The following is a 23,596-nucleotide window of genomic DNA, read 5'->3' as shown; positions in this document are numbered from 1 at the left end:
CTATATGTGCCTGGGTTGGGCACATCCAGTGGAGAATGGGTAACACTTCTGGGCCTGCATCCTTGATCAACACTGACCTGCTGTGGTGGTTTGAATGAGAGTCTCCTAAAGTCTTAGTCATGTGATTACTTGGTACCCAGTTGGAGGTGCCTCATCTTATCTTGTCCCTGCCTCCTGCACAGACATCATCTTACACGTATGAAGTTAAGAACTCTGAGTGCAGGTTATCATGATGGTCCTCTAAGGTCTTGCCATCCGTGAGCTTTTGTACCACTCAGCAGTCTGTCTTATGGAAGAGATTTTGAATCCTGTCAGAAAGTGGGTCGGTTACTCCCATGACATTCCTGCCACTATAGTACCAGTGGTCATGTCTTGCCAGTTACTATGGCTCGCGGGGCTCACAGCCAGGTGAGAATGCGGATGAGCTTTCTCCCTGCCGCATGTACAGCACCTTCCAGCACTGAGAAAGCTGGGTAGAGACGAGGTTTCTAGTTTAGTGCCAGCTGGATTTTTCCATGTCTTGCCATCAGGTTCTGGAGGGAACTAAGAACAATGACAGTAGCAATGATAATGACGAAAATGAAGGGTTCTATGTGACCCCACTGACCAACAACCTGAAAAGCAGTACACCACCCCTGTCACTCAGCTTTTATTTGGTAGTCTATGGCTCATGGCATTGTGTCCCCTCCTGTCCTTCATTGTAAGGCAACTCCACTGCATGACCTGTGTGTGTGTGTGTGTGCGCATATATGTGGATGTATATGTTCTGTGATGGCTCTATAATAGTAAGTTTCCATATTGCATTTTCAAAGGTCTTATGTTATCTCCTCCCATGCTCCCTCTTCCCACTGTCCTGTTCATACCCCATTCAACTTCCTGCTCTGCTCTCTGCTGTACCCTTTCATACTGCTGTGTTCTATCCATTCAACTTCCTGCTCTGCTCTCTGCTGTACCCTTTCATACTGCTGTGTTCTATCCATTCAACTTCCTGCTCTGCTCTCTGCTGTACCCTTTCATACTGCTGTGTTCTATCCATTCAACTTCCTGCTCTGCTCTCTGCTGTACCCTTTCATACTGCTGTGTTCTATCCATTCAACTTCCTGCTCTACTGTCTGCTGTACCCTTTCATACTGCTGTGTTCTATCCATTCAACTTCCTGCTCTGCTCTCTGCTGTACCCTTTCATACTGCTGTGTTCTATCCATTCAACTTCCTGCTCTGCTCTCTGCTGTACCCTTTCATACTGCTGTGTTCTATCCATTCAACTTCCTGCTCTGCTCTCTGCTGTACCCTTTCATACTGCTGTGTTCTATCCATTCAACTTCCTGCTCTGCTCTCTGCTGTACCCTTTCATACTGCTGTGTTCTATCCATTCAACTTCCTGCTCTGCTCTCTGCTGTACCCTTTCATACTGCTGTGTTCTATCCATTCAACTTCCTGCTCTACTGTCTGCTGTACCCTTTCATACTGCTGTGTTCTATCCATTCAACTTCCTGCTCTGCTCTCTGCTGTACCCTTTCATACTACTGTGTTCTATCCATTCAACTTCCTGCTCTGCTCTCTGCTGTACCCTTTCATACTGCTGTGTTCTATCCATTCAACTTCCTGCTCTGCTCTCTGCTGTACCCTTTCATACTGCTGTGTTCTATCCATTCAACTTCCTGCTCTGCTCTCTGCTGTACCCTTTCATACTGCTGTGTTCTATCCATTCAACTTCCTGCTCTGCTCTCTGCTGTACCCTTTCATACTGCTGTGTTCTATCCATTCAACTTCCTGCTCTGCTCTCTGCTGTACCCTTTCATACTACTGTGTTCTATCCATTCAACTTCCTGCTCTACTGTCTGCTGTACCCTTTCATACTGCTGTGTTCTATCCATTCAACTTCCTGCTCTGCTCTCTGCTGTACCCTTTCATACTGCTGTGTTCTATCCATTCAACTTCCTGCTCTGCTCTCTGCTGTACCCTTTCATACTGCTGTGTTCTATCCATTCAACTTCCTGCTCTGCTCTCTGCTGTACCCTTTCATACTGCTGTGTTCTATCCATTCAACTTCCTGCTCTGCTCTCTGCTGTACCCTTTCATACTACTGTGTTCTATCCATTCAACTTCCTGCTCTACTGTCTGCTGTACCCTTTCATACTGCTGTGTTCTATCCATTCAACTTCCTGCTCTGCTCTCTGCTGTACCCTTTCATACTGCTGTGTTCTATCCATTCAACTTCCTGCTCTGCTCTCTGCTGTACCCTTTCATACTGCTGTGTTCTATCCATTCAACTTCCTGCTCTACTGTCTGCTGTACCCTTTCATACTACTGTGTTCTATCCTTCTTCAGTGAAATGTCATCTTCCTACCACGGTCTCATACACATTTCCTACCCACTATACTTATTCCAGATGTACTGCTTACATTTGGGAATTCAAAGCTAACATCTACATATGCAAGAAACCAGGCAGTGTGTTATCTTTCTGGGTCTGGGCTGCCTCATTCAGAATGACTAGTTCTGGCTCTATCCATGGACCTGTGAATTCATTCTTTTCTGCAGTTAGATAATATGCCATTGTGTACATGTACCACATTTTCAGTGTCCATCCATGAATTGGAGGACATCTAGGCTATTTTATTATCTTGCTATTGTGAAGAGCAGCCTTGAATATGGATGAACAAGTGTTTCTGTAGTGGGGTATAGAGTTCTTTGGATATATGCCCAAGAATTATATATCCAGATCATATGGTAGATCTTTTTGTACCTTTTTGAGGAACTTTCACACTGATTTTCATAGTTAAATCAGTTTGCACTCACACCAAAAATGAATAATTGTTTAAAGAAATATTTCTTATTTATAGGTCTTCTTTTGAGAACTCCTTTTCGTGCTGTAAATGTTTAATCTGATTGTTATTTTAGGTTTTTACTCAGTTACTTGTGTATTTTAGACACAAACCCTGTGAAGTGTATACCTGGTAAAAATTTGTTTCTCATTCTTTAGACTTCCTTTTCCCCTGAATGAAGTTGTCCTTTGCTACACAGAAGTTTCTTAGTTGCTTGGTCTTAATGCCTGTGCTACCTGGATACCATTCTGAAAGTCCCTCCTGAGCCCACACATCAAAGCATGTTTTCCACGTTCTCCTCTTGAGAGCGGATTTAAGGAATCATGTTTTGGGAAGTCTTTGATTATTGGAATTGGGTTTTATTGAGAGTGAAAGATTAGGGCCTATTTACTTCTATATGTCGCCCTCTTGTTTGACTAGCACTGTTTATTGAAGATGCTGTATCTTCTCCACTGTGTGTCCTTGACTCTGAAACGTCAAGTATAGGCACATAAACATCTAGGTCCTCAGTTCTGTTCTATTGACTAATGTGTTTGTTTTCTGTCAGTACCATGCATTTTTAAAAATTAATACGCCAGATCTCTAATAGAGCTTAAAATGAGGGGGTGATAGGTTCCTCAGTCTTTTATTGTTCAGGATTATTTTGACTATTCTGAATTGTTGTTTTGTTTGTTTGCAAGTGAAATTTAATTTTTTAAAATTTCTGTGAAGAATTGTATTAGAATCTTGATAGAAATTACATTGAATCTGCAAGTTGCTTTTGATAGATAGGGTGACTATGTGTACAGGTCTTTCTATCTTTTGGAATCTTCTTCAATTTATTTCTTCAGAGTCTTAAAAGCTTTATTTTATAAATCTTTTATATCATTGGATTTATTTCAAAATTTTGTTTGTTTTATAGGTTTTTGTTTTTGATTTGTGTGTATGTGTGTGTCTTGTGAAAGAGACAGTCTCTCTGATTTTTCAGTATATTTGTTGTTAGTATAGCCAACCCCAGTATACCAGAATTTCACAGTTATGAGAGGTTTGTTTTTATTCTTGATTTATCACTATATTAGATTTATTTTGAGACTGGTTAGTTTGCAGTTTATGATACATTTTAAAAGCAAATCTCAAGTAGTATTTTTTCTTTTATGCCTTAGTGTAAATCTCCTTTATAAGAACATAACTACAATACTACTAGAAAAATTAATACAATTAGTAAAAATTCTTCCTTTTCAATTCATCACAAGTCATGTTCAAATGTCTCCAACCATCCCCAAACTTTCCTGTTGCTAATGAATTCACAAAAAGATATAAATTGATGGGATTTAATTTTATTTTGACTATCTTAATCATCTTTTAAACTAGCATGGATTCTCTTATTTTTATCCTTTTAATTTTTCATGTCATTGAAAAAACACACTCACTTACCTTGTATGGTATTTAATGCTGAGAGGGTCACTGACTTCCACCCTATGCTGTCATTTAACAACATTGTATTTCTGGATTCAATTTCAGTATTTTGGTCTGAGATCATGTTGTTCTTGTTACTCCAGAAGTCTTTTAGTGTGTGGCAGGGCTGGTGGTGATGATGGTTAGGCTTCATCAGACACACACACACACACACACACACACACACTTTCTGATATATATTGGTTTGGGAAATACTGAATTTATTAGAAAATATTCTTATCTTTTATTTTTAGTATTACATTATAGTTTTCAAATTACTTAATATCTGGGTTATAGACCTTGTCATGGTGCTTTTACTTTATCTGTACAGTTTATTTTAATACGTTTCCTTTTATTGGGAATAAGATTCATTTTCTCATAAATATAACCTGATTACAGTTTCTCCTGATTACAGTTTTTCTCTCCTTCTTTTCCTTCCCAGTTTTCCTCCCTCCTGGATCTATTCTCTTTCTGTTTCTCATTAGAAAAGAACATGCTTCTAAGAGGTAACAACCAGACATAGCAAGATAGAATATACTAAGATAAAACTGTCACATTGAGGTCAGGCAAGGCAACCCAATAGAAGGAAAAGCTCTCCTGGAGAAGGCCCAAGACTCAGAGATCCACTAGTGCACACTCACCTGAAAGCTATACTATATATACTATGCAGAGGCCCTGGTGTAGACCTGCATCTGTGAGCTCATATAGCCTTGCTCAGTTGGCTCAAGGCCTCTTTCTTCTGGGGTCCGCCATACCCTCTGCTCTTCAACTCTTTCTGTCTCTTCTTTTGTCTAAGCTCAGGGCTGAGAGGGAATTTGATGGAGACATCCCATTTACACCTGTGTTTTCCAAAGACTGTCTTCATGTCTCACTGTGGGTCTCTGCAGCTATTCCTGTCTGCTGCAATGGTGACTGAGTAAGGCACTGATCTATGAGCATAGCAAAATACCATCACAAGTCATCTTATTGCTACATTCTTCTAGTAAATCCCTGGCTATAACTCCAGTTCACAGGATCCAATGCCTTCTTCGGGCCTCCAAGACATGGTACAGAGTGCATGTGGTGCACAGCCACACATGCACACAAGATAAATAACACAAAATGAAACAAAACTTTTGGTGCTGGGAATTAAATGTGTGGCCTTCACATGCTAGGCAAGTACTCTGCTGCTGATCCACATCTTAGTCCTGTCCATATACCTTTTGTAAACCTTGCTTTACAAGCAATGATAGGACTTATGTTTAAAAACAAAAAAAAAAAAAAACACTCTTCTGAGACCTTTTTGTCTGCTTTTTGTCTGGACTGTAAGGCAATTATCCCTGTAGACACTGAGTCTGGTGATAGTGTCATTGGATAGAAATCCTAAGCCAACATGGCTCTGTTATTTGTATGTAAGTTAGTTGTTCCTCTCCACGAAAATGGTGTAAAGATGTATTTGTTTAGCCTTGAATTTAAAAGGAGGGCATGAGAGGCAGAAGACACATGTCCCACAGAGCGTATGGAAACGTCTCCTTCTGTTTGCTCATTTCTGTGCTTCAGAGACTTCGGAGGGTGCCCACCAATGCCTTCAGTTCTCAGAAACAGGTTTTGATGCTGCTCGTTTCTGATGTTCTGTGTTTGTCGGAACAGATAAAGAGGCAGAGTGATAAACCAAAGCCCAGTCCCTTCAAGATGTCCTTCATGGGTGGCTGTCATCATACAGACTGTTTGAGAGCCAGTCCCAGTCTACCTTCTCAGCTGGTCACAACCAAATATGCAATTTGAAATCTTTATTCTCTTTTACTTTTTCTTCATTCATTTTTTTTTAAAAATAAAATACTGATATGTCCACAGTATCTTAGTCAGAACGTGACACACATCTTATAGTTTTCAGCAACAGGCATTTTTCCCTGGCTTACACGTTGCTGTCCTCTCACACTCTTTTGTGGATTTGATGTTCCTGAGGGTTTCTAGCTGCTGTCCAGGCAAGTCCTAGCAAACTTTCAGCTTGAGACATGTTTCTGCTGTATATTACTATGCAGCAGATGTAAGAGGCTCTTTTGAGCTCAGTGGCATCTTGGTTTGACCCTTCTGTTCCTTTACCATTTCCCTGAATGCCCTTGGAGCTCATACATTTACATCTGAGTGGTCACTTGTTTTTGGTGGCAACCCCAAAATCGTGATTGTTTTGCTGTGGCCAAACTGAGTAAATATTCTTAGCAGATTCCAAACACCAGCAACTTGGTACCTGTTTGAGTGTTGCTGTTACTGCAGGAATCCTGAAGCCAAGCTGGGGTTTTGTGTCTTCATTCTCCACGTGTCTATTGATGTATGATGGGGAGTAGGCAGAGTGCTAGAACTCAGCTACCTAAGGGACTCATTCCTGCCTGTTGGCTTTATGTAGCAGCTGAGATTGGCTTTTATTAGTTTTTATTTACAGTATAATTAAGGAAGAAAGGTTACTTGCCCAATTTAAATGTAACATATAATTTAACCACTGTGTTAGCTTTCTGTTACTTTGTTACTATTACTAAACACTTGTGATAATTGACTTACAAGAGAAAAAGAGTTATTTTGGCTCTTGGTTTCAGCAGTGTTGTTCTGAGTTGACTAGGTTTGGAGGTAGGTGTTGCTTTGTTTCTCTAATGGGGCATCTTGTCATTGTGGAGTGTATAGCAGAACACACTCTACAGAAGGCCAGAGGGAACCAGAGGCAACCAGAGGCAGGGCCCAAAGCAATAGTGTTCCCTTTAAGGGCATGCCCAAATAACCCACCTGCCAGGATACCACCACAGGTAATCAAACCTTTCACATGCAAGTATCCTTGAGGACAGTCAGCACCTAAACTATGGCGCTGACAGAAGTTTTCTATGATATTCAATAGAAACCAAATATTTAATGGGTATTTTAATGAATTTGACTTAACAAAATGCATAACTGATCCTGCCCATCTCTTGTTTACTAAGTCTGACTTCAGAGTCTGGGGCATTAGCATGGCTAAGCTGCAGTCTGTCTGTATAGATCTGGAACTAACCATGGTCAGGCCTTTTAGGGTAGCTGTAAGAACAAATGATGAAGGTAATCACTGCAGGATAGAGGCTGTAACATTAAACTCTGGTTGTTTATAGAAATAGTCTCTGCTTTGGCTTTAATGTTCTGTCTCATATAGGCTAGCAGCAAGCACAGTGGTTAGAACATGTAATATGGCCTTGCATAGCAATGCATTGTTATAGAAAATCTCTCTCTCTCTCCCCCTCCCTCCCTCCCTCCCTCCCTCCTTCTCTCCCTTCTTCCCTCCCTCCCTCCCTCCCTCTCTCCCTCCTTCCCTCTCTCTCTCTCCCTCCCTCCCTCCCTCCCTCTCTCCCTCCTTCCCTCTCTCTCCCTCCCTCCCTCCCTCTCTCTCTCTCTCTCTCTGGATTTTTTAACATTTTGACTGAAGTTGCAGTTTCATATTTTACTCAGTATGTATTTTACTCAAGTTAAATGAAACAGTGATGTAGTTCAAAAGAAGTAACAGACACTTCCTTAGAACTTCGATTTTTCTTTGACTAGTTCTCTTATAATACCTGTTTCCTAACTTTAAGCTTATGATGTTCAACTACCGCACATATTTAAGTTTTTAATGGATTAGAAACAATAACAAACCTTGATCATGTACCCAGTTGCTTATTGAGTTACTCTATTTAAAAATGTTTTCAGAGAAAATAAAAGGCCAAATGAAGCAGACGTTGGGTTATTTGGTTTAATTTTCTGGAAAATAGGATTGCTTTTATCAGATCCCACTGTCTCTTGGTCCTCATGCTCGGCTGACAGCTTGACAGTGGCTCTGCTGTGGTAGAGATGGGTTGGAGGAAGCTGCTCTGTCAGCAGAAAGAACTGTAAACTGAGCTCAGGGAACCAGGTCACCCCGTCTTGACCTGCTGATCAGTGACGGCTTATGTCAGCATCAGAAAATGTGGCCACACAGTTTCCTGTGTTGTTAGTTTTTCACTTAGAGAATAACATTTGCAGTGAGGCTATGGGACATTTTCTACTTCCCACTCAGGACCGGGAGCTGCACGTGGGCCAGCTTTGCTTTTGCAGCCAAGTTTGTCAGAGCATCGCAGCACTGTCAAATGTGCTGTGGGCAGATCTGTTTAGCTTTTGATGCTTAGACGCAGGGACATTCTCTTCCATTTAACTTTACAAGTTGAATCTAAGTTTAAGCTTTGATGTGTGGGAATATGTTGGGTCATTTCTACTGTGTAATTTACGTTTGAGCCAGTAAAGATTCACATTTTCTTTACTCTAAATCAACAAAGACAATTTTAAAAACGTAGTGACTATTTCTCCCCCATGTATTTGTTTTTCTTTTTATGAATGTGTTGATTCAATTCAATACAGGAACAGTTTGTGTGTTTTAGGATGTAAAACAAAATTGAGGCAACATTACAGGAAAAGGTAGTATTAAGAACAAAATTAGGATAAAAGGCTAATTATAATGAACCGAAAAATAAATATTCTTTGGAGTTGAGAACATATTCATAAGTGTTTGAACACTGAGTTTAAATTTTAAAAACTTACTGAGCTTTTTTAGAGACCAGTGTGTCAAATTGAGTTATTTGAGTCTCATAAAAGAAATAAGCAAATCTGCATTTACATAAAGCAGGCTTGTCTATTTGTGAAGCATAAATCTGGCACCATGTCTAGACTCTGTGACGGATGCACCATTTGAATGTTAGTGAGTACAATTAATAATACTCAAAGTGATGTTTAGTTCACGGAAAGACCTCAGAGTGAAACATCTTGCACTTGGGTTTTCACTTGAGCAAATTGTGTGAAAAATAGGAATCCAAACTGCTTCTGCCTCTGTTGTGAGGAGAAACTTCTTTATTACAAGCTTACTTCTCTCATTTTACAGACGTGAAAACAGAAGCCTAGGTAGTGTGCGTTGCTGATCTGTGTTGTTTGGGCAGCATGGGATGAGGCTTTAAGGACTAGAACTGGCTGCCTGAGCTCACTCTTAGACGTGTTTATTTGCCTCGGTCTTCTCTTGCTTCAGATATAAACACTGAGATGCACATTAATGACACACCCACCTCAGAAGTGCAGCGCTTCATGCATAGTCACAGTTCAGCTAGTGTTTGTACGTCACAGCTGTAAAACTGGAAACCATAGTCTTAATTCCTTACCAAATAAACCTGATAACTATTTTAAACCTTTCTTCCTCCCTGGGTAATGACTCTAAATATATATTACTAAGTGATTCCTTCTCCAGTATTCTTTATCAGAGTTGAGGAATGTAAACACCCCACCACCACCACACACACACCACACACACTTTCTTTATCCAGTGTAGTGCATTGATATGTGTTCTGATATGTTTCCATGGAACCTCCAGAAAATTACCGTGAATACAGGAGGACTAACATATATTCCCATGTGGTAGTCCAGGTCTGACATTAAATTTCTGAGGTTGGTAGAACCGAATAGCAGTACTTTCTATTTTGCAAAGTAAAGCTGAGGTAAAAGAATGATTTCCTATGGCCAATGTGAAAATCTTGCTGAAGACCCACAGTGCCTGAAGTTGAACTTTCTGTTTTTCTTTTCCTTTTTATACTGAAGACCAGATAAGTGTGTGTATTATATACTACTTGAGTAATGTTAAGCTTTGAACAATGTAAATAGCATCATCTGTTTTTTCCAGAATATTGCATATGTATGTTCCTCTTGAATGGTGAAAATAATAGAACAATTTGTAAAACTGTTTTCAGTGGCTTGAAAGGCTTTTGTATCTTTCTCTCTATTAAAGTGGCCCACATGGTAACTAGGTTTATTTGCTTTTTCTTAGCTATCCATCAGAAACTAGAAGCAGATGGAACAGAAAAGGTAGAAGGATCCATGACACAGAAATTGGAGAATGTCCTCAATAGTAAGTTTGCTCTACCCACGACTGTTAATGGCCTTCATAACAAGGTGGGCATAGTGCAGTTCTGAGGGGCTTCCCAGAGCAAGGTCATGAGTTGTGTTTCAACATTTACTTCTAAATGATGGCTTACAAAACCTAAAGACAATAGAATTAAATGAATGTTTGCTTTCACCTATTAGAAACCATAGTCTGAAGTTATGTTTCTCAAGAACTGTAATTTGCTACCTGAAAACAGACAGGCTCTGAGACAGCAGCCAGGGTTACTTCTGACGGATACCTGAGTAATTTGCTATCTGAAAACAGACAGGCTCTGAGACAGTAGCCAGGGTTACTTCTGACGGATACCTGAGTCTCCATCGTCAGACCTGCAAGAGCACGGGGCAGAGAGCCTCAGCTCCTGCACAGCAGGTGCCCGGGCAGTGCTCTTGTGTACATGTTGCAGTTCCGCAAAGGGACATAGCCGAGAACATTCTGAACAAGTTGGAGGCCCAACACACCCCAAGTTTTGTGTTTCCCCCATTTAACCTTTTGTTCTTTTTCTGACATTTCATGGTACTTCCCCTAATAACTTAGAAGAAATTCATCAGATAAACTAATTTGTACTGTTATTAAGACTATTACATGTTTTAAATGTAAGTTACGTTTCACACAAGTAGTCAGTATGAACTATGAAGTAATGATGTTCATAAGACACTTCTTGAATATACAGTTCCTTTATAAAGAAGGGATAAAAAAAACGAGGCAACCTCACATATATATTTAGAGATGTTATTAGTTCAGGATTATGAAACAAAGTGAATTTTGCTTTTATGGCTTGGTTTAGTCCCATGAGTAGAACATTCTGGGCCCTTATGTAACCATTTTTTCATAGCTCCAGTGATGTCAGTAAAAAAATATTTTGTAGAAAGAATGGTACCTTTGGTGTAGGCTTTCCTTGGAGTTAGAATTTGAATCCTTGGACATTCCATCTAAGTTTTTGGATTTAACAGGACTTAAAACCCTTCCCTTTGTTTATTACTTCTGTGGTTATTGCTTGTCTTGGGTTTGTTGGGCTTTTGCCTCTGAGCACCAAGTCATAAACCTTGTTAAAAGATTTTAAATTTTACACACACAAGTATTTACCAGAGCCATTTTGCATCTAAAAGAGACATAGGCTACAGACACACAGAGAAGCAAGGGTGGCAGGTGGCCAGTGGGTAGGTGGATACAGTTGTGTTTCCTGCCAGGAGACAGGCTGCAAGCTGGTGAGAGGAGGAGATAAACCTGCTGTGCCACAGAGTCCTCCTTACAGTCGAGTTAGTCTCGCAGATGGTGAGCACCTGAGGAGGCTCAGGAAGGAAGCTCTGTGCTGCAGTGCTTAGAAGAGTGGGCTAGGTGAGACCACTATAGTCAGGAGGAGACCAGAAGGGCAGCAGTTGTGGGGAGCTCTAACACTCAGACAAGGAGCCCATGGCAGGGCAGAAATAACGATAATAGTATTGAAATGTCGGTTGTATATATGCAGCTTAAAAGGAAAAATGGTTTGTGAGAAATTTACATTTCTAGTCTCAGGTAATGTAGCCAGTTCAGGACCACAGAGAGAATAGAGGAGGAGATTCTGTTGAGTTTGTGAGTAACCTGAGTCTAGACTTCCTGAGAGTTGATCACCAAGTATCTTTCTGGCTTTAACTATACCCCTTTTGTATTAAATCAGGCAAATGAGCTCTGCATGCTTTTTGGATAAAAAATATATCAATACAGTCTTACCCAGAGCTGGAACCAGCATGCTGTTATTGAATTGAGCTGCCAGGCACGGTCTATGCACCGTGCAGTAGTGCTGTGACTAACATGAGGGCAGCTGACATCCTGTGAGCTTTAGGTTCATGCCTGGTGCTGTAAACTTGGTCTGAAACCTATGTTGGGAAACGTTTTAAGACCTACTAGGAAACCTATTCTTGTTTTGTTAAATGGTTCTGTTGCCAAGCTGCCTTCTAAATATATATGTGTGTGTGTGTGTGTGTGTGGTATCAGTAAGAATCAAGTCTGATTGTTTGGTAAATATTTAGTAAATTGCATTCAAAAAAGAAAAAGATGAGTCAGCTCTAATTTTAGCCTTTCCCAAACTTGTGTTGAAACAGATTGGTTCACGAAAGCCAACAGCTCAGCTTGCTCATTCCTGATGATAGTGTGTGTGTGTGTGTGTGTGTGTGTGTGTGTGTGTGTGTGTGTGTGTGCCCTAGGATGTGACATGGTTGTGTGAGTGTGTTGTGCACTGTCTCGGGTACAGTGCTCTGTCACTCAGCTGTAGAAAGCAGCTAGATTACCTGCTGACACAGAGGCACTTGAAACAGGTTTGGTCTTGGGGAGGCCCTGGCTTTGCCAGGCATCAGTGCACATTTTTGAGGTACTTCATTCTCCAGCTGCTTTCACATTTGCTTTTCTGTTCTCAGTTCCGTGCCTTTCCCTGGGACACACTGTGTGATGGTTGGGAACCATCCTGTGTTGCTACAGCCCTTATATTTCTATGAGGCACAACATACACCTCACTTCTGTGATCTCCCATCTCAAGTTGTCCTTCCTTACAAAGAAAGAGATCAATGTTTTCACCTTGAAATAGGAGACAGCATGATGTCTGCTCTAAATAAACATTGTCTAACATAAGACACCATTAGAATGAAAAATCTAATGACACATCTTCTTGGTGTCTGTAAGAGACAGGTATGGATGTGATGAATTAGTGTGTAGTGTGACAGCAACTTCTTCCCTTGCTTCCCTAGGGCACATTTTACTGCTGTGTGGATCCAGCCACTCTAGTGGCCACTGTGGTGGGCCTAAGGGCTTTTCGGTTAGTTCATTCCCGGGGCCCATGTGTGAGGAGGCCATTCTCAGACAAGGAGAAAGGATATTTGAGGCCCAGCATCAGCGTCTGTTAAACTGTGTGTGAGGGCAAAGTCATGTAGGCAGTCCCATCTAGTCCACATACTTTCATTCCATCTTATTCAGTGGACATCCAAAACCATATCAGTTGCCTTAACATTGGGCATTGTTGGTGTGAGGGTGGAGCAAGATGTGTGTGGATTAACACACGTGGAGGGTTTTGGTGGGGTGATTTTGTGGACACCCAACTGATGTCTTTGTCCGCATTGTTAGCCCCAGCTGTAATGAGCCCCCCCCCCCCCCCCCCCGTGATGCTTCTGTGTCCTTGAAGTCATAGAAGACACTCATACACTGTGACTGGTGATTATATGTGATGTGTGGATGGATCAATTTCATTGCTCTGAAACATTGTATCCTTTAATTATCTTCCCCCGTTGTCAGAATTATGAATCATATTTTTATCGTGAATGCAGTATAAATCACAGCAAATCAGTTTATTATTGGAAGTTGTCTATGTAATTTTCAACTTTGTATAAATTCAGATTCTCAGTTCACAAATTTTGGCATAAATTTTAATTTTAGTTTAAGTTTCTTTCTATAAAATTATTTCTAGAAAAAATATTCAAAAGTGTATTTTCTACCTGTTATTCTTTTCATATTTTTAGAGTTCAGATTATTAGCTAGATTTTTTTTATTGCTTTAAAATGATGAGAATAATTTGAATTCAGACAGTTTGCTCTGAATTTTTTCAGTACATAGAAGAAGGAATTTGCTGATGTGAGACCCAAACTTTACATATAAATAAATAAACAGAAAAGATTCTGTTCCATGTGAAATTAAAGTTACAAAGCTTAAACTCATGATGCTTATGCTTTTAAAATGATGAGCACATGCTTTAAGATAGTCTTTTCTGAAGAAAGTTTTAAAATTCTCATCAGAGTTTAGTACTCACTCAAGCTTTCGTTACGCGGCTTTGGTGGCAAGAAGGGAATGTATTTCTCATCCCACAACAGAGGTTTAGTATCCACATTAAACAGCACGTGGGAAAAACAGTTCTCCCGACCAAAGAAGTTTTTATATCAGGCCTTTAAAATTTCAACAGAATTTAAACATTATTTAGATAAAACAATCATGTTACAAAGACGACTTTTAACAGGATCAGGCCACCCACAGTGTGGCTGGGGTGTGCAAGCCACCCAGTGAGGGGAGGTGAGTTTTTCATCTTTGCTTAAAGTATAGTCACTAGACCAGATAATGTAGAAACTTTTTACAAGCAGGTCAAACAGCTGAAAGCAGTTTATTCTTGCTTTCTTTTTCCCTTGTAGCTAATTGAAATTAATTCACATGTTGCAAAATTTAAACTATTTTTATATATAGCAAATTTTGCCTTAGAAAAATAGCTTTCATTTAAAGTGAAATGTGTAATTTGTACTTTTTAAAGGAAAGAATCATGTGTTCATACATGATTTTATAAGATTTAGCTGATTTTAGAAACAGTAGTGCTGTGTTAAGATTCTGAAATTTTAATGTGTATAAAATTTTCTGTGCTTGCAACATAGACGCATAATTTTGTTAAGAAGTAGGGTTAACTGTAATGACTTTTTAAAAAATACTTTTCTGAAAACAATTTTTATATTCTATTTATTACCTGTAATATGATGCAGAATTAATAGAATTTAAGTGGTGTGTATGTTTTTGTGTGTGTGTATGTGTGTATGTGTATGTTCTTTAAATACCCAGAGTTGTTATAAAATTTAGGAGATTAAAATAAGTGTAGATGCATATTGGAGAAAATTATCTGGGCTTATTCAGTAAATGTTGTTGCTTTTACTTAGATTCCATTCTTAACACATAAAAGGGCTTTAAAAACCAGACATTTTATTTTGGCACACTGTAAAAGATCTCTACAATGGTAGCGTTTAGAAAGTGTATTGAATCTCGGTGCAGTTTAACATTACCATTTGCTGTTAGTGCTCAGACTCGGTCACTGTGGCCCATCTTCCTTTCTGTTTACAACAGGAGCAAGTAACACGGCAGACACATTGTTTCAAGAAGTGTTAGGTCGGAAAGACAAGGCCGACTCAACTCGGAACGCGCTCAACGTGCTTCAGAGATTTAAATTTCTCTTCAACCTTCCTCTCAGCATTAAACGGAATATTCAAAAGGTACAGCATATGTATGTGTGCAGCTATAGATGTTGCTGATCTTAAAGATGTGGATAAGATACTTTATATTAACCATGTGCTTACTGTTTTTTTCCTAATGATCTCACAGTGTGTTTCTTTTTTTCAAGGGGGATTATGATGTAGTTATTAATGATTATGAAAAAGCCAAATCACTCTTTGGGAAAACGGAGGTGCAAGTTTTCAAGAAATGTAAGATTTATTTATTACTTTTAGACCTGTCTCTGTCTTTGCAGGAGGAATGTGGAGTGTGTATTCTATAAAGATGCTAAGCTCCTTGCATCTTAGATCTTGTGCGTTCTTTAAAACGTAAAACAGTGCAGTTCAGCCTCTCAAGCTTTCTTCTGCTGTGGTGGGAGTTTGCGTCCATGGTGAGGGCTGGTCACTGATGTGGAGATCTGCACTTCAGTCTTCCCTCTTCAAGCTAAAGCAGTGTGTTTATGAGTTCTACTCTTACTCCAAAGGCAACTCAATACTTAAAAATCATGCTTTATACTGGGTTACCGAAAATAAAAGCTTAAATATCGTACAGTTAAAAACTTATTAATTAGGAGAAATACCATAGGCCTTATTAAATTTAAAAGAATGAAATCCATAAGGTCTCAGAAAGCAGAATTTATTTCTCTACTGTGCTGAAATTTACATGCAGTGAAATGCACAGACCTTACATGTTACAGGTCACTGAATTCTGACGAACGTTTATGCCCTCCTATACACTTGAGATGCTGTGTTTCGATCCCTCCACAAAGGTCCCTTGTGTCTCTTCTGAGGCAAAAAGCAACCAGTATTCTGCTTTCTGAAAGTTGATTTAAAATTCAGTTCTGTAAATCTTGCATCTTTTAAAAATAGATTATGCCGAAGTAGAAGCAGGAATTGAAGATCTAAGAGAGTTACTTCTAAAGAAATTGCTCGAGACTCCATCAACCTTACATGACCAGAAGCGATACATAAGGTAAACCATGTGCAAGAATTCTGATAAACTGCATGTATGTATGGAACTGTAAAGCCCACAAAACTAATTTGGAGGAGTCAAGTACTGATGAAATGGTAAAAGGGAAGACAATAGAAATTTAGGGGTATCTGGTTTAGGACATGAATATTTCTCCAATATAAATAAATGGGGAACAGTTAGAGAAGCACCCCACCCCTCAACCCCCACCACCCTTTGAAGGAAAGACAGCCTGCCATGTTGGCCAAAGGAAAAGCAGTCTCATTGCTCAAACCTGTTTTTCCTGCTCAGTAATGGTTCCCACCTGACGCCCCTGGTGGACCGGGCACTGCACCTGCGAATGCCATCCTCCATAGGGTGGGAGATCACAGCTCACAAGTGTACTGTGGCCTGACAGCAGTGAAGGCTACGGAAGGGTTTCCCTTAAAAACATATCTGATTTACATGTGTGTAGTGACTGTGGAAATAGTTTTCAGTTGTCAGTACTGAAGAGATGGACGTCAGAGGCAGGAGAGGGCTAAGCAGTTCTTCAGGGATGAGTTCTTCATTCTGTGAAGCTTTCGAGTCCTGCTCTTCAGTTTCTTCCTCTGCAGCGTGAATACAACAAGCAGTATGGCTGTGTCTCGGGGCTGATGAGAAGATAGTCCTCTTGGGGAGTTAGCCCCGTACCTAGCACATAAAGAGCAGGCAGTGAGTTTTAGCTCTACAGAGCTTACACTGCATTTGGAGATGAAACATACATTTTTGTAACAGAGATTTAAAGATAATAACTTAATTTTCGACTATGCTATCTTAAGTTTGGTCTGAGTTCAGAATAAAGGGCTATTTCCCAAATTCAGTGACTTTGGTGAAATTTACTAAAAATTCAGTAGCTCTAAGATGATGGTAGACTTCATATATATGCATTTGTATTGCCTGTGGTCATCTTCTGGACATTGAAAGTACTGTCGGTAGCCTGGAGGGACTGCCTGGCCTGAATGCTGCCATGTGTGTATTCAAGGAGAGCTGCGGACCTGCACTAGACTATCTTCTGGGATAGGAACAGTGGGAGCAGGTGTAGGACAGAGGGTTTAGAGGAACCAGAGAACAGTGAAACCGATGACTGTGCCTAGGAAATGCAGGCCATGTGCCCACACTGGGCTGGGTGCTGACTGCTTCCTCTCTGGCCAAAGGGTTCAGCACATACAGCCACAAGGACTGCTTATCTGGTGTCAGAGCCCATCCCTGCCTTTTGTCCTCTATTTTTCCCAGGAAATGTTGTATTTGAGGGAACTTCCCTGGCTTGCAAACTGCACAATTTAAAGTGGAAATGAACTCAGTGTGAGCTAGTTAAGCGCCTTGAAAGAAGCTTTGCTGCTTGTGCAGTAGAAGGTTAGCTTGCTTCCTCCTATGTGAGTGACATACATTAAACTTGTGGCCACAAATTTGAGAAGGCACTGAGCAATCTTATGATTAACTTTTTAAAATGACATTTCTAGCCATTATTAAAAAAATAAGCTCAGAACCAGGCCAAGTCTGCTTGACTTTAGCATCTATGGCGATAGGTGGGCACCAAGTACAGCCAGAGACAGCCTGTACACAGCTGTGTGAGCTTGACTCTGCATGCACAGTGGAGTGAGAGATCACCAGTGCTGTGCTGCCTCATCTCCTGGTCTTTTCCCCTCACTCCCCCCTCATGTGTCCCAACTCCTGGAGCTGCTGAGAATGCTTTTAGCTTTCCTTTGTTTTGTTTTCCTGAGAACTGAGCCTGGAGTTTCACTGAAAAATGTTCCTCCTCAAATTCTAAAACTCTGAATCTGTGCTTGTCAGAATTAAGATCCTTTACTCCACCTCCCTATCTTTCCAAAAAGCCTTTTTCCAAAATATTCTCTAGTATATAATTTTAAAAGACAGGCAGGAACTTGTACTACTAAACAAAGATTCTTTTACTGAAACTGCTAGTTTTAAGCTTGATACTAACAAGAAAAGAAACTTATTGAAGTCAAGAACTAACACTGTACTTTCCAACTGAAACATTTTCTAGATTTTTTTTTGAGACAGTAACTTTATCTTTCTACATAAAATGTTTCTAGGCTTCTTCAATTTCATATTGAGATGGTATAGGATTATTAAAACTTTCAGAGACATAGTGTCAAGCTAAAGAGATTTGCAGTTTTAGAACATAGAAAGCAAGTTTGCTAGGCTACTGCTAAAGAGCCCAAATGGTGGTAGTCCTAGGCAGGAGCTTGACAAGGAGAAGGAAGCCTCTTCTGTGAAAGACTCTCTGTGCTCTGCTGTGTGTGCTGTGTGTGCTGTGTGTGCTGTGTGTGCTGTGCTGTGTGTGTATGCTGTATGTAGATAGTGAATTGGGCCTGAAAGAGAGCATTAGGAGTTCTGAAGTATCCTGATGCTAAGTAGCCAATAGGGAGATGTTACAACAGATTATCCTCAGCAGGAAAGAACAGAAAGTATGTTCTTGGGGAAGGAAAGACATAAGTTACTATTTGCTGTATTTATATCTCAAACAATAAAAGAGCAAAGCTCTTGGGAGAGGAAAAATATCAGAGTGGATTTGGGGAAGTTTGTTTGCATTGAATCCCTCATACTGCACTAAATTTAATTTGTTGGAATGTGGTCTTCTGAGGGTAGTGCTCTCAGAAATGAGGAAGGCTTATAGGTGCCTTTGCTATATGGGTAAAATCCTCTTTTTAAGTTGGCTTCCTACCTTTTAGCACATAGGCATAGCTGTTGCAGCCTGTAGACAGTCACAGGGAGGGCAGACAGTCCTCGTGCTGAGCGGGCAGAGTTGCTGCTCTCTGGGGAGTCGGGTCTCTGAGCTATTAGCTCCTGGAGGTCAGGGCTCCAGGACACATTCCTAAATGCATGTCAGGTTTCTATTCAACATTTTGTTTGTTATGAACTTATTACAAAATGGATTTGTTTCTCCTCTAATTAGCTGCTAATTGAGATGTCTGAGTAATGAGTACCCACTACTGAAGAAATGTGGGTATGCCCCACAGTGATTAGGACATGACCAAGGTCACAGCTTGTAACTATCAATGAACATTTTCATAGACCACAAAGTTTTAGCCTCAAAACAAATGATAGCTGAGGGTTAAAACGTATTTTAGTGTGGTAAGTTCATTTGAACACACTTCTAGAGTTGATACGTGTACATTATATAAGGGCTTAGGGCCAAGTGAGTAATGTTTGACAGAAAATATATTTAAATTGTCTACATGGATTTGAGTATTTCTTGTACAAGGAAAACTTTAAATATTTTAAGAACTATTGAAAGTTAAGAAAGCATCCATCTGCATTACATTTTATTCAGAAATAGTTTCTCAACTATAAATTGATTTACCCCAAGAGGTAAGTGAATGCTGTCAAAGAAACCTTACATTTTAGTGGTCTCATACTTAAGTCATTGTAGAATAGTGTCACATTGCCATCCAGTGGCCATATTTTATACCAGAAGACATTGGGGGTGGGGTGAGGAATTCACCCAATTTCTTCTGCTGGCTCCCACTTAGGTTTAATGAAATGACTTTCCAGTAATAAAAAATACTTGAGAGAAGTGACTGTTTATAATTGTAAAGTTAGTTTCTCCCTCTTTCTCAAGCAAAACGAAAACCCACCCTAAGGTTGTGTTGAACAGTTTGTATTGCTCGGTATGGTTGATGCTTACTGTGGGTGTGGTTGCTCCTTTTGCATCTGTAGGAGTAGAGGAGAATAGGAGAGATGTCCAGTATACCTAGTATGCTTGGTAAATGGAGAAAAAATTTTTGTGATCACTATTGGTCAGCTACTTTCTTCATTCCTCACTCTCTTCATCCTTCTCTCTTTGTCTTCCTCCTCTTTCCCCTCTATCCACCCTTTTTTCCCCCTGTCATGTTTCTCTTTAAACAAAAATAAAAATATGTTTAAATATAAAGAAGTATTCTCACCAAATCCTCACAACCTTGGCCTTTGTGGAGTTGGCTTTGTCTTTTTTGTTGACACTTAGGCAAAGAGGTAAATTAAAACCCTACAGCTGGGTTAAAAGCACTAGCTGCTCTTCGAGAGAACCTACATTGAATTCTAGGACCCACATGGCAGCTCCAGTTACAGGAAATCTAGTACCATCTTCTGATCTCCACAAGCTCCAGGTACTTACATGATATACTTACATAATGAAGGCAAAACATATATACACATATAATTCATTAAGTAAGCCATATAGCTTTGTCATTTAACTATCGAATGAAAACAGTGTACTATATTTCAATATAAACTAAGTATTAAAGACAAATATTGGCAAGTGCTTGAAGAGTTGGTTAACTTTTAGTTTTTCTTTAAAAACTAATAATAATGTTAAAATATACCAAACTTTGCCTTTGCTCTTATAAAAAAAGCCTTGTGCTTTGCCTTTTCAGGTATCTTTCTGACCTCCATGCACCTGGTGACCCTGCGTGGCAGTGTATTGGAGCTCAGCACAAGTGGACCCTCAAACTCATGCAAGACTGCAAAGAAGGCCACATGAAGAGTCTAAAAGGCAAGAGATTCTCTTCCAGCTTACTTGCTTGTTAATGCTTAGTAGTTAAGGGAATGAAGATCAGACTTTCTTGGTCTCAGTACCTGTCTTTCTTGTCGGCCCTCTGCCCACTGTAGTACTCTACCTCAGCACCAAAAGGAAAAGAGAGCACCTTTTCAGAAACCTGTGGGTTTTGTTGAATAATGGTATTGACAAAACTTTAGTTTATAGAAGAGTTAATTTTTCTAAGTTGTAGACACGATTCTATAGAAACTGTATTAGTCCTTGATAAGTTTCATTCCTCATCAGACATATTCAGAGTCACTTGTAAGTCAGGCAAGTGCCAAGTGCCAAGTGCCAATAATAGACAGTGGTGAATGAAAAGAGAAGCAGGTCCTGCCGCCTTGAGCTATGAGTAGAGGGAAGGAAATATATTATATATGTAGCTAGGCAATTAAAATTTGAGACAAGTAATCAAAAGGGAAATGTCAAATCCTTCAAGGAAGGTAACTGAGAAGGATGTTTCACATAGTCAGTTTGAGAAGATAGCTTACAGAGGCTCCATATTAGCTAAGAACTGGAAGTAGCTACCAGACAACCTCTAGCTCAAGTAAGGAACTACTGTCTAGGACTCTGGGTAAAGTTTAAAAAAAAAACAAATCAAAGCTATGTTTGTGTGCATTTTATTGACTTTTCTTTGTTTGACTCTGTCATTCAGCAAATACATATGAGTAGCTGCTTCAGTTGTAGTGCAGTCCCAAGGGCCCGACTTGTGTGTGCTTCCCCCATGGTGTAGAAGGGACCAGTAACAGACTTGGAATGCTATATAATATGTCACTTCCTAAGACAAGAGAAGTTCTGAGTGGCTCGGTAGCTCACAGGAGCAAATTGTGATCCAGGCTTTGAGGGTCAGGAAAGGGGTGTTGTAAGATCTGTACTGGAAGAAAGAAGAAGGACCTAGACTTGAAGAAAAACTATTCTAGAAAGAACATCAGGGAGCCAGAGACAGCTTTGTGTTCTCTGTGGCTGGAGCAAAACCTGTGATGAAAGCTACAAGAGTCCAGGTTATGGTAGATGATGAAGTAATGGACCTTGTTAGCTGCTTGGAGGACTGTGAGGCTGTCCCGAGAACAGTGAGGGAACTATGGAGTTACCAGTAGGTACAAGCAGGGAAACATCATATATCCTCTTCCATGTGGAGAATGGATCAGTAGGGGGGACTCTGTAACAGGGTTGATGAGGAGGTGTCACGGGAGCTGCTAACAGATGCTCCTCTCAGTGCACACTGACTGTGGCAAGAAGGAGTATGTGGACTGTGCACCATCCTGTCCTCTAGGCCGGCGAGTCAGAGCACACCACTGCACACGTGCCTGTGCCACACTGTGGCAGCAAGTGTTCTGTCCGACTGGGAGTTCTCTGGCAGGAAGGCAAACTGTTTCTGGGCTACATAGGAAGATCTGTACTGAAACTTCCCAAGCTGGATGAGCAGAGTCCACCTCCTGTGGTTTTGATGCTCATTTTTTGTCATAGGTAGATTTTATTAAGGAACGGTTGTACAGCACTAATTGGTAATCAATTGAACTGATATCCTCAGCCTACGTATGTGATCTGAGTTGACACTGAAAAGATGAAGGTGGCTGCTAGAAGGGGCCCAGAAGTTATGGTTGTATCTGAGCAGGATACCTCTAGCTTTCTCTCTAGAGCTTTAGGACTCAGGGGTGACAGGCTTTGAAAAAGTCATTGCCATCAGCCTACCTGATGGTACTGTGGCTTCATTTGACCAACCCATGTTCAGAGCCGGAGTACCTGATTGCCTGGCAGGTGCCAGCCCGGTGGTGGCGATTGTAGATGTCTGTCGAAGGCTCCTGCATGGAGAAGGTGACTAATGTTCCCGCTGTCAGATGCTGTGCAGAGGTGGTGTGTGCTGCAGTGATGCCTGCATTCCATCCAGAACTCTGTTTTCATTGTGCTATGATCCTCAGAGGGTATTCTCAGGACCCTCTCGTCACAATGGAAGCTGCCTCTCCTTTCAGTCTAGAAGCAGTGGACCTGAAGGCTTTCTTTTCTAGTCACTGTACTTAGACTGCTCACTCCCAGAAACAGAAATGCATGCAGTTGTTTAAACCCAGACAAAACAGTGGCAAGGAACTGAGACAGTTTGTGAAATAAAACCCAGTTTAAATGGATAGACTATAAATATTAAAAGCAGGAAAAGAATTCTTGGTGTTTTTTAAATACCAAAATTGGCCTTTATACATGGCCGTGGCCTGTACTGAGGACAGGTAGGGCTTCCTGTGGACTCAGTTGTTATGACATTAGTGTAGTCACCCTGGCAGATGCTGCTCATCCTTGAGGGCCCACTACCTTGCGCAGAGCTGGCATTCCCAGATGCTCTCCCGGGTTCCCGAGTCCTGACTGTGAAGCTCAGATATGACCTTTGGGATCTTTTACATTAAGGAAAAGTGTCAGGAGATAAAAACCAATGTTTTATGTTGGAAAAACATAAGTATTTTTAGTTTTGTCTAAATGTCATATTTATGTACATGATAAGACCTGATTTTGAAAGTTTAAATACAGATCCAGGATTTGAGTGCTGTGTTTTTCTAGCTTGAACTGAGTGACAATCCGGTTTCTGGTCCCCTTAGTGCAGAGCACCCAATACTCTAAATCTTTGTACAAGTCAAACTTTTTCCACTGCCTGAGGGGACTGGTCTCTAGGAATTCCTATGAAATAGGTCCAAAATTAGCATATGTCTTAAGGTTTCCTGGCCGGAAAAGCCTTTAGTTAACCCCTGCTGGGATTCTCAAATGGGACATTGAAAGGTGGTCTTCAAAGGTGTCTTCTTTGTTCCTGAAATGGCTTGAGTTTAACTCTCAGGGCAGCTGGCTGTCTGGTAAACTGGGGGAAAGGCCATCAGCTTGCTCTGGCCTCTGGATCTGCGCTTTGCTGAGGCCTTCCAGAGGACTTCCT

At 40.5% G+C, this 23,596-nt stretch overlaps 1 protein-coding gene across 1 annotated transcript in view; it reads left to right on the top strand.

Annotated features, from left to right (window-relative positions):
- EXOC2 (exocyst complex component 2) overlaps window positions 1–23,596 on the top strand; it is a 145,547-nt gene that overhangs the window by 42,484 nt on the left and 79,467 nt on the right. The window contains exons 7-11 of the mRNA XM_080917705.1: window positions 10,068–10,148; window positions 15,021–15,166; window positions 15,295–15,376; window positions 16,034–16,136; window positions 20,528–20,646. Of these exons, the coding sequence (XP_080773831.1) occupies window positions 10,068–10,148; window positions 15,021–15,166; window positions 15,295–15,376; window positions 16,034–16,136; window positions 20,528–20,646 (531 nt within the window). The remainder of the gene's footprint in view (window positions 1–10,067; window positions 10,149–15,020; window positions 15,167–15,294; window positions 15,377–16,033; window positions 16,137–20,527; window positions 20,647–23,596) is intronic.

The sequence above is a fragment of the Micromys minutus genome (assembly GCF_963924665.1).
Source record: "Micromys minutus genome assembly, chromosome: 6".
Classification (NCBI taxonomy): Eukaryota; Metazoa; Chordata; class Mammalia; order Rodentia; family Muridae; genus Micromys; species Micromys minutus.
The sequence above is the reverse complement of the archived record's forward strand: the minus strand, read 5'-3'. Positions and strand labels throughout refer to the sequence as shown.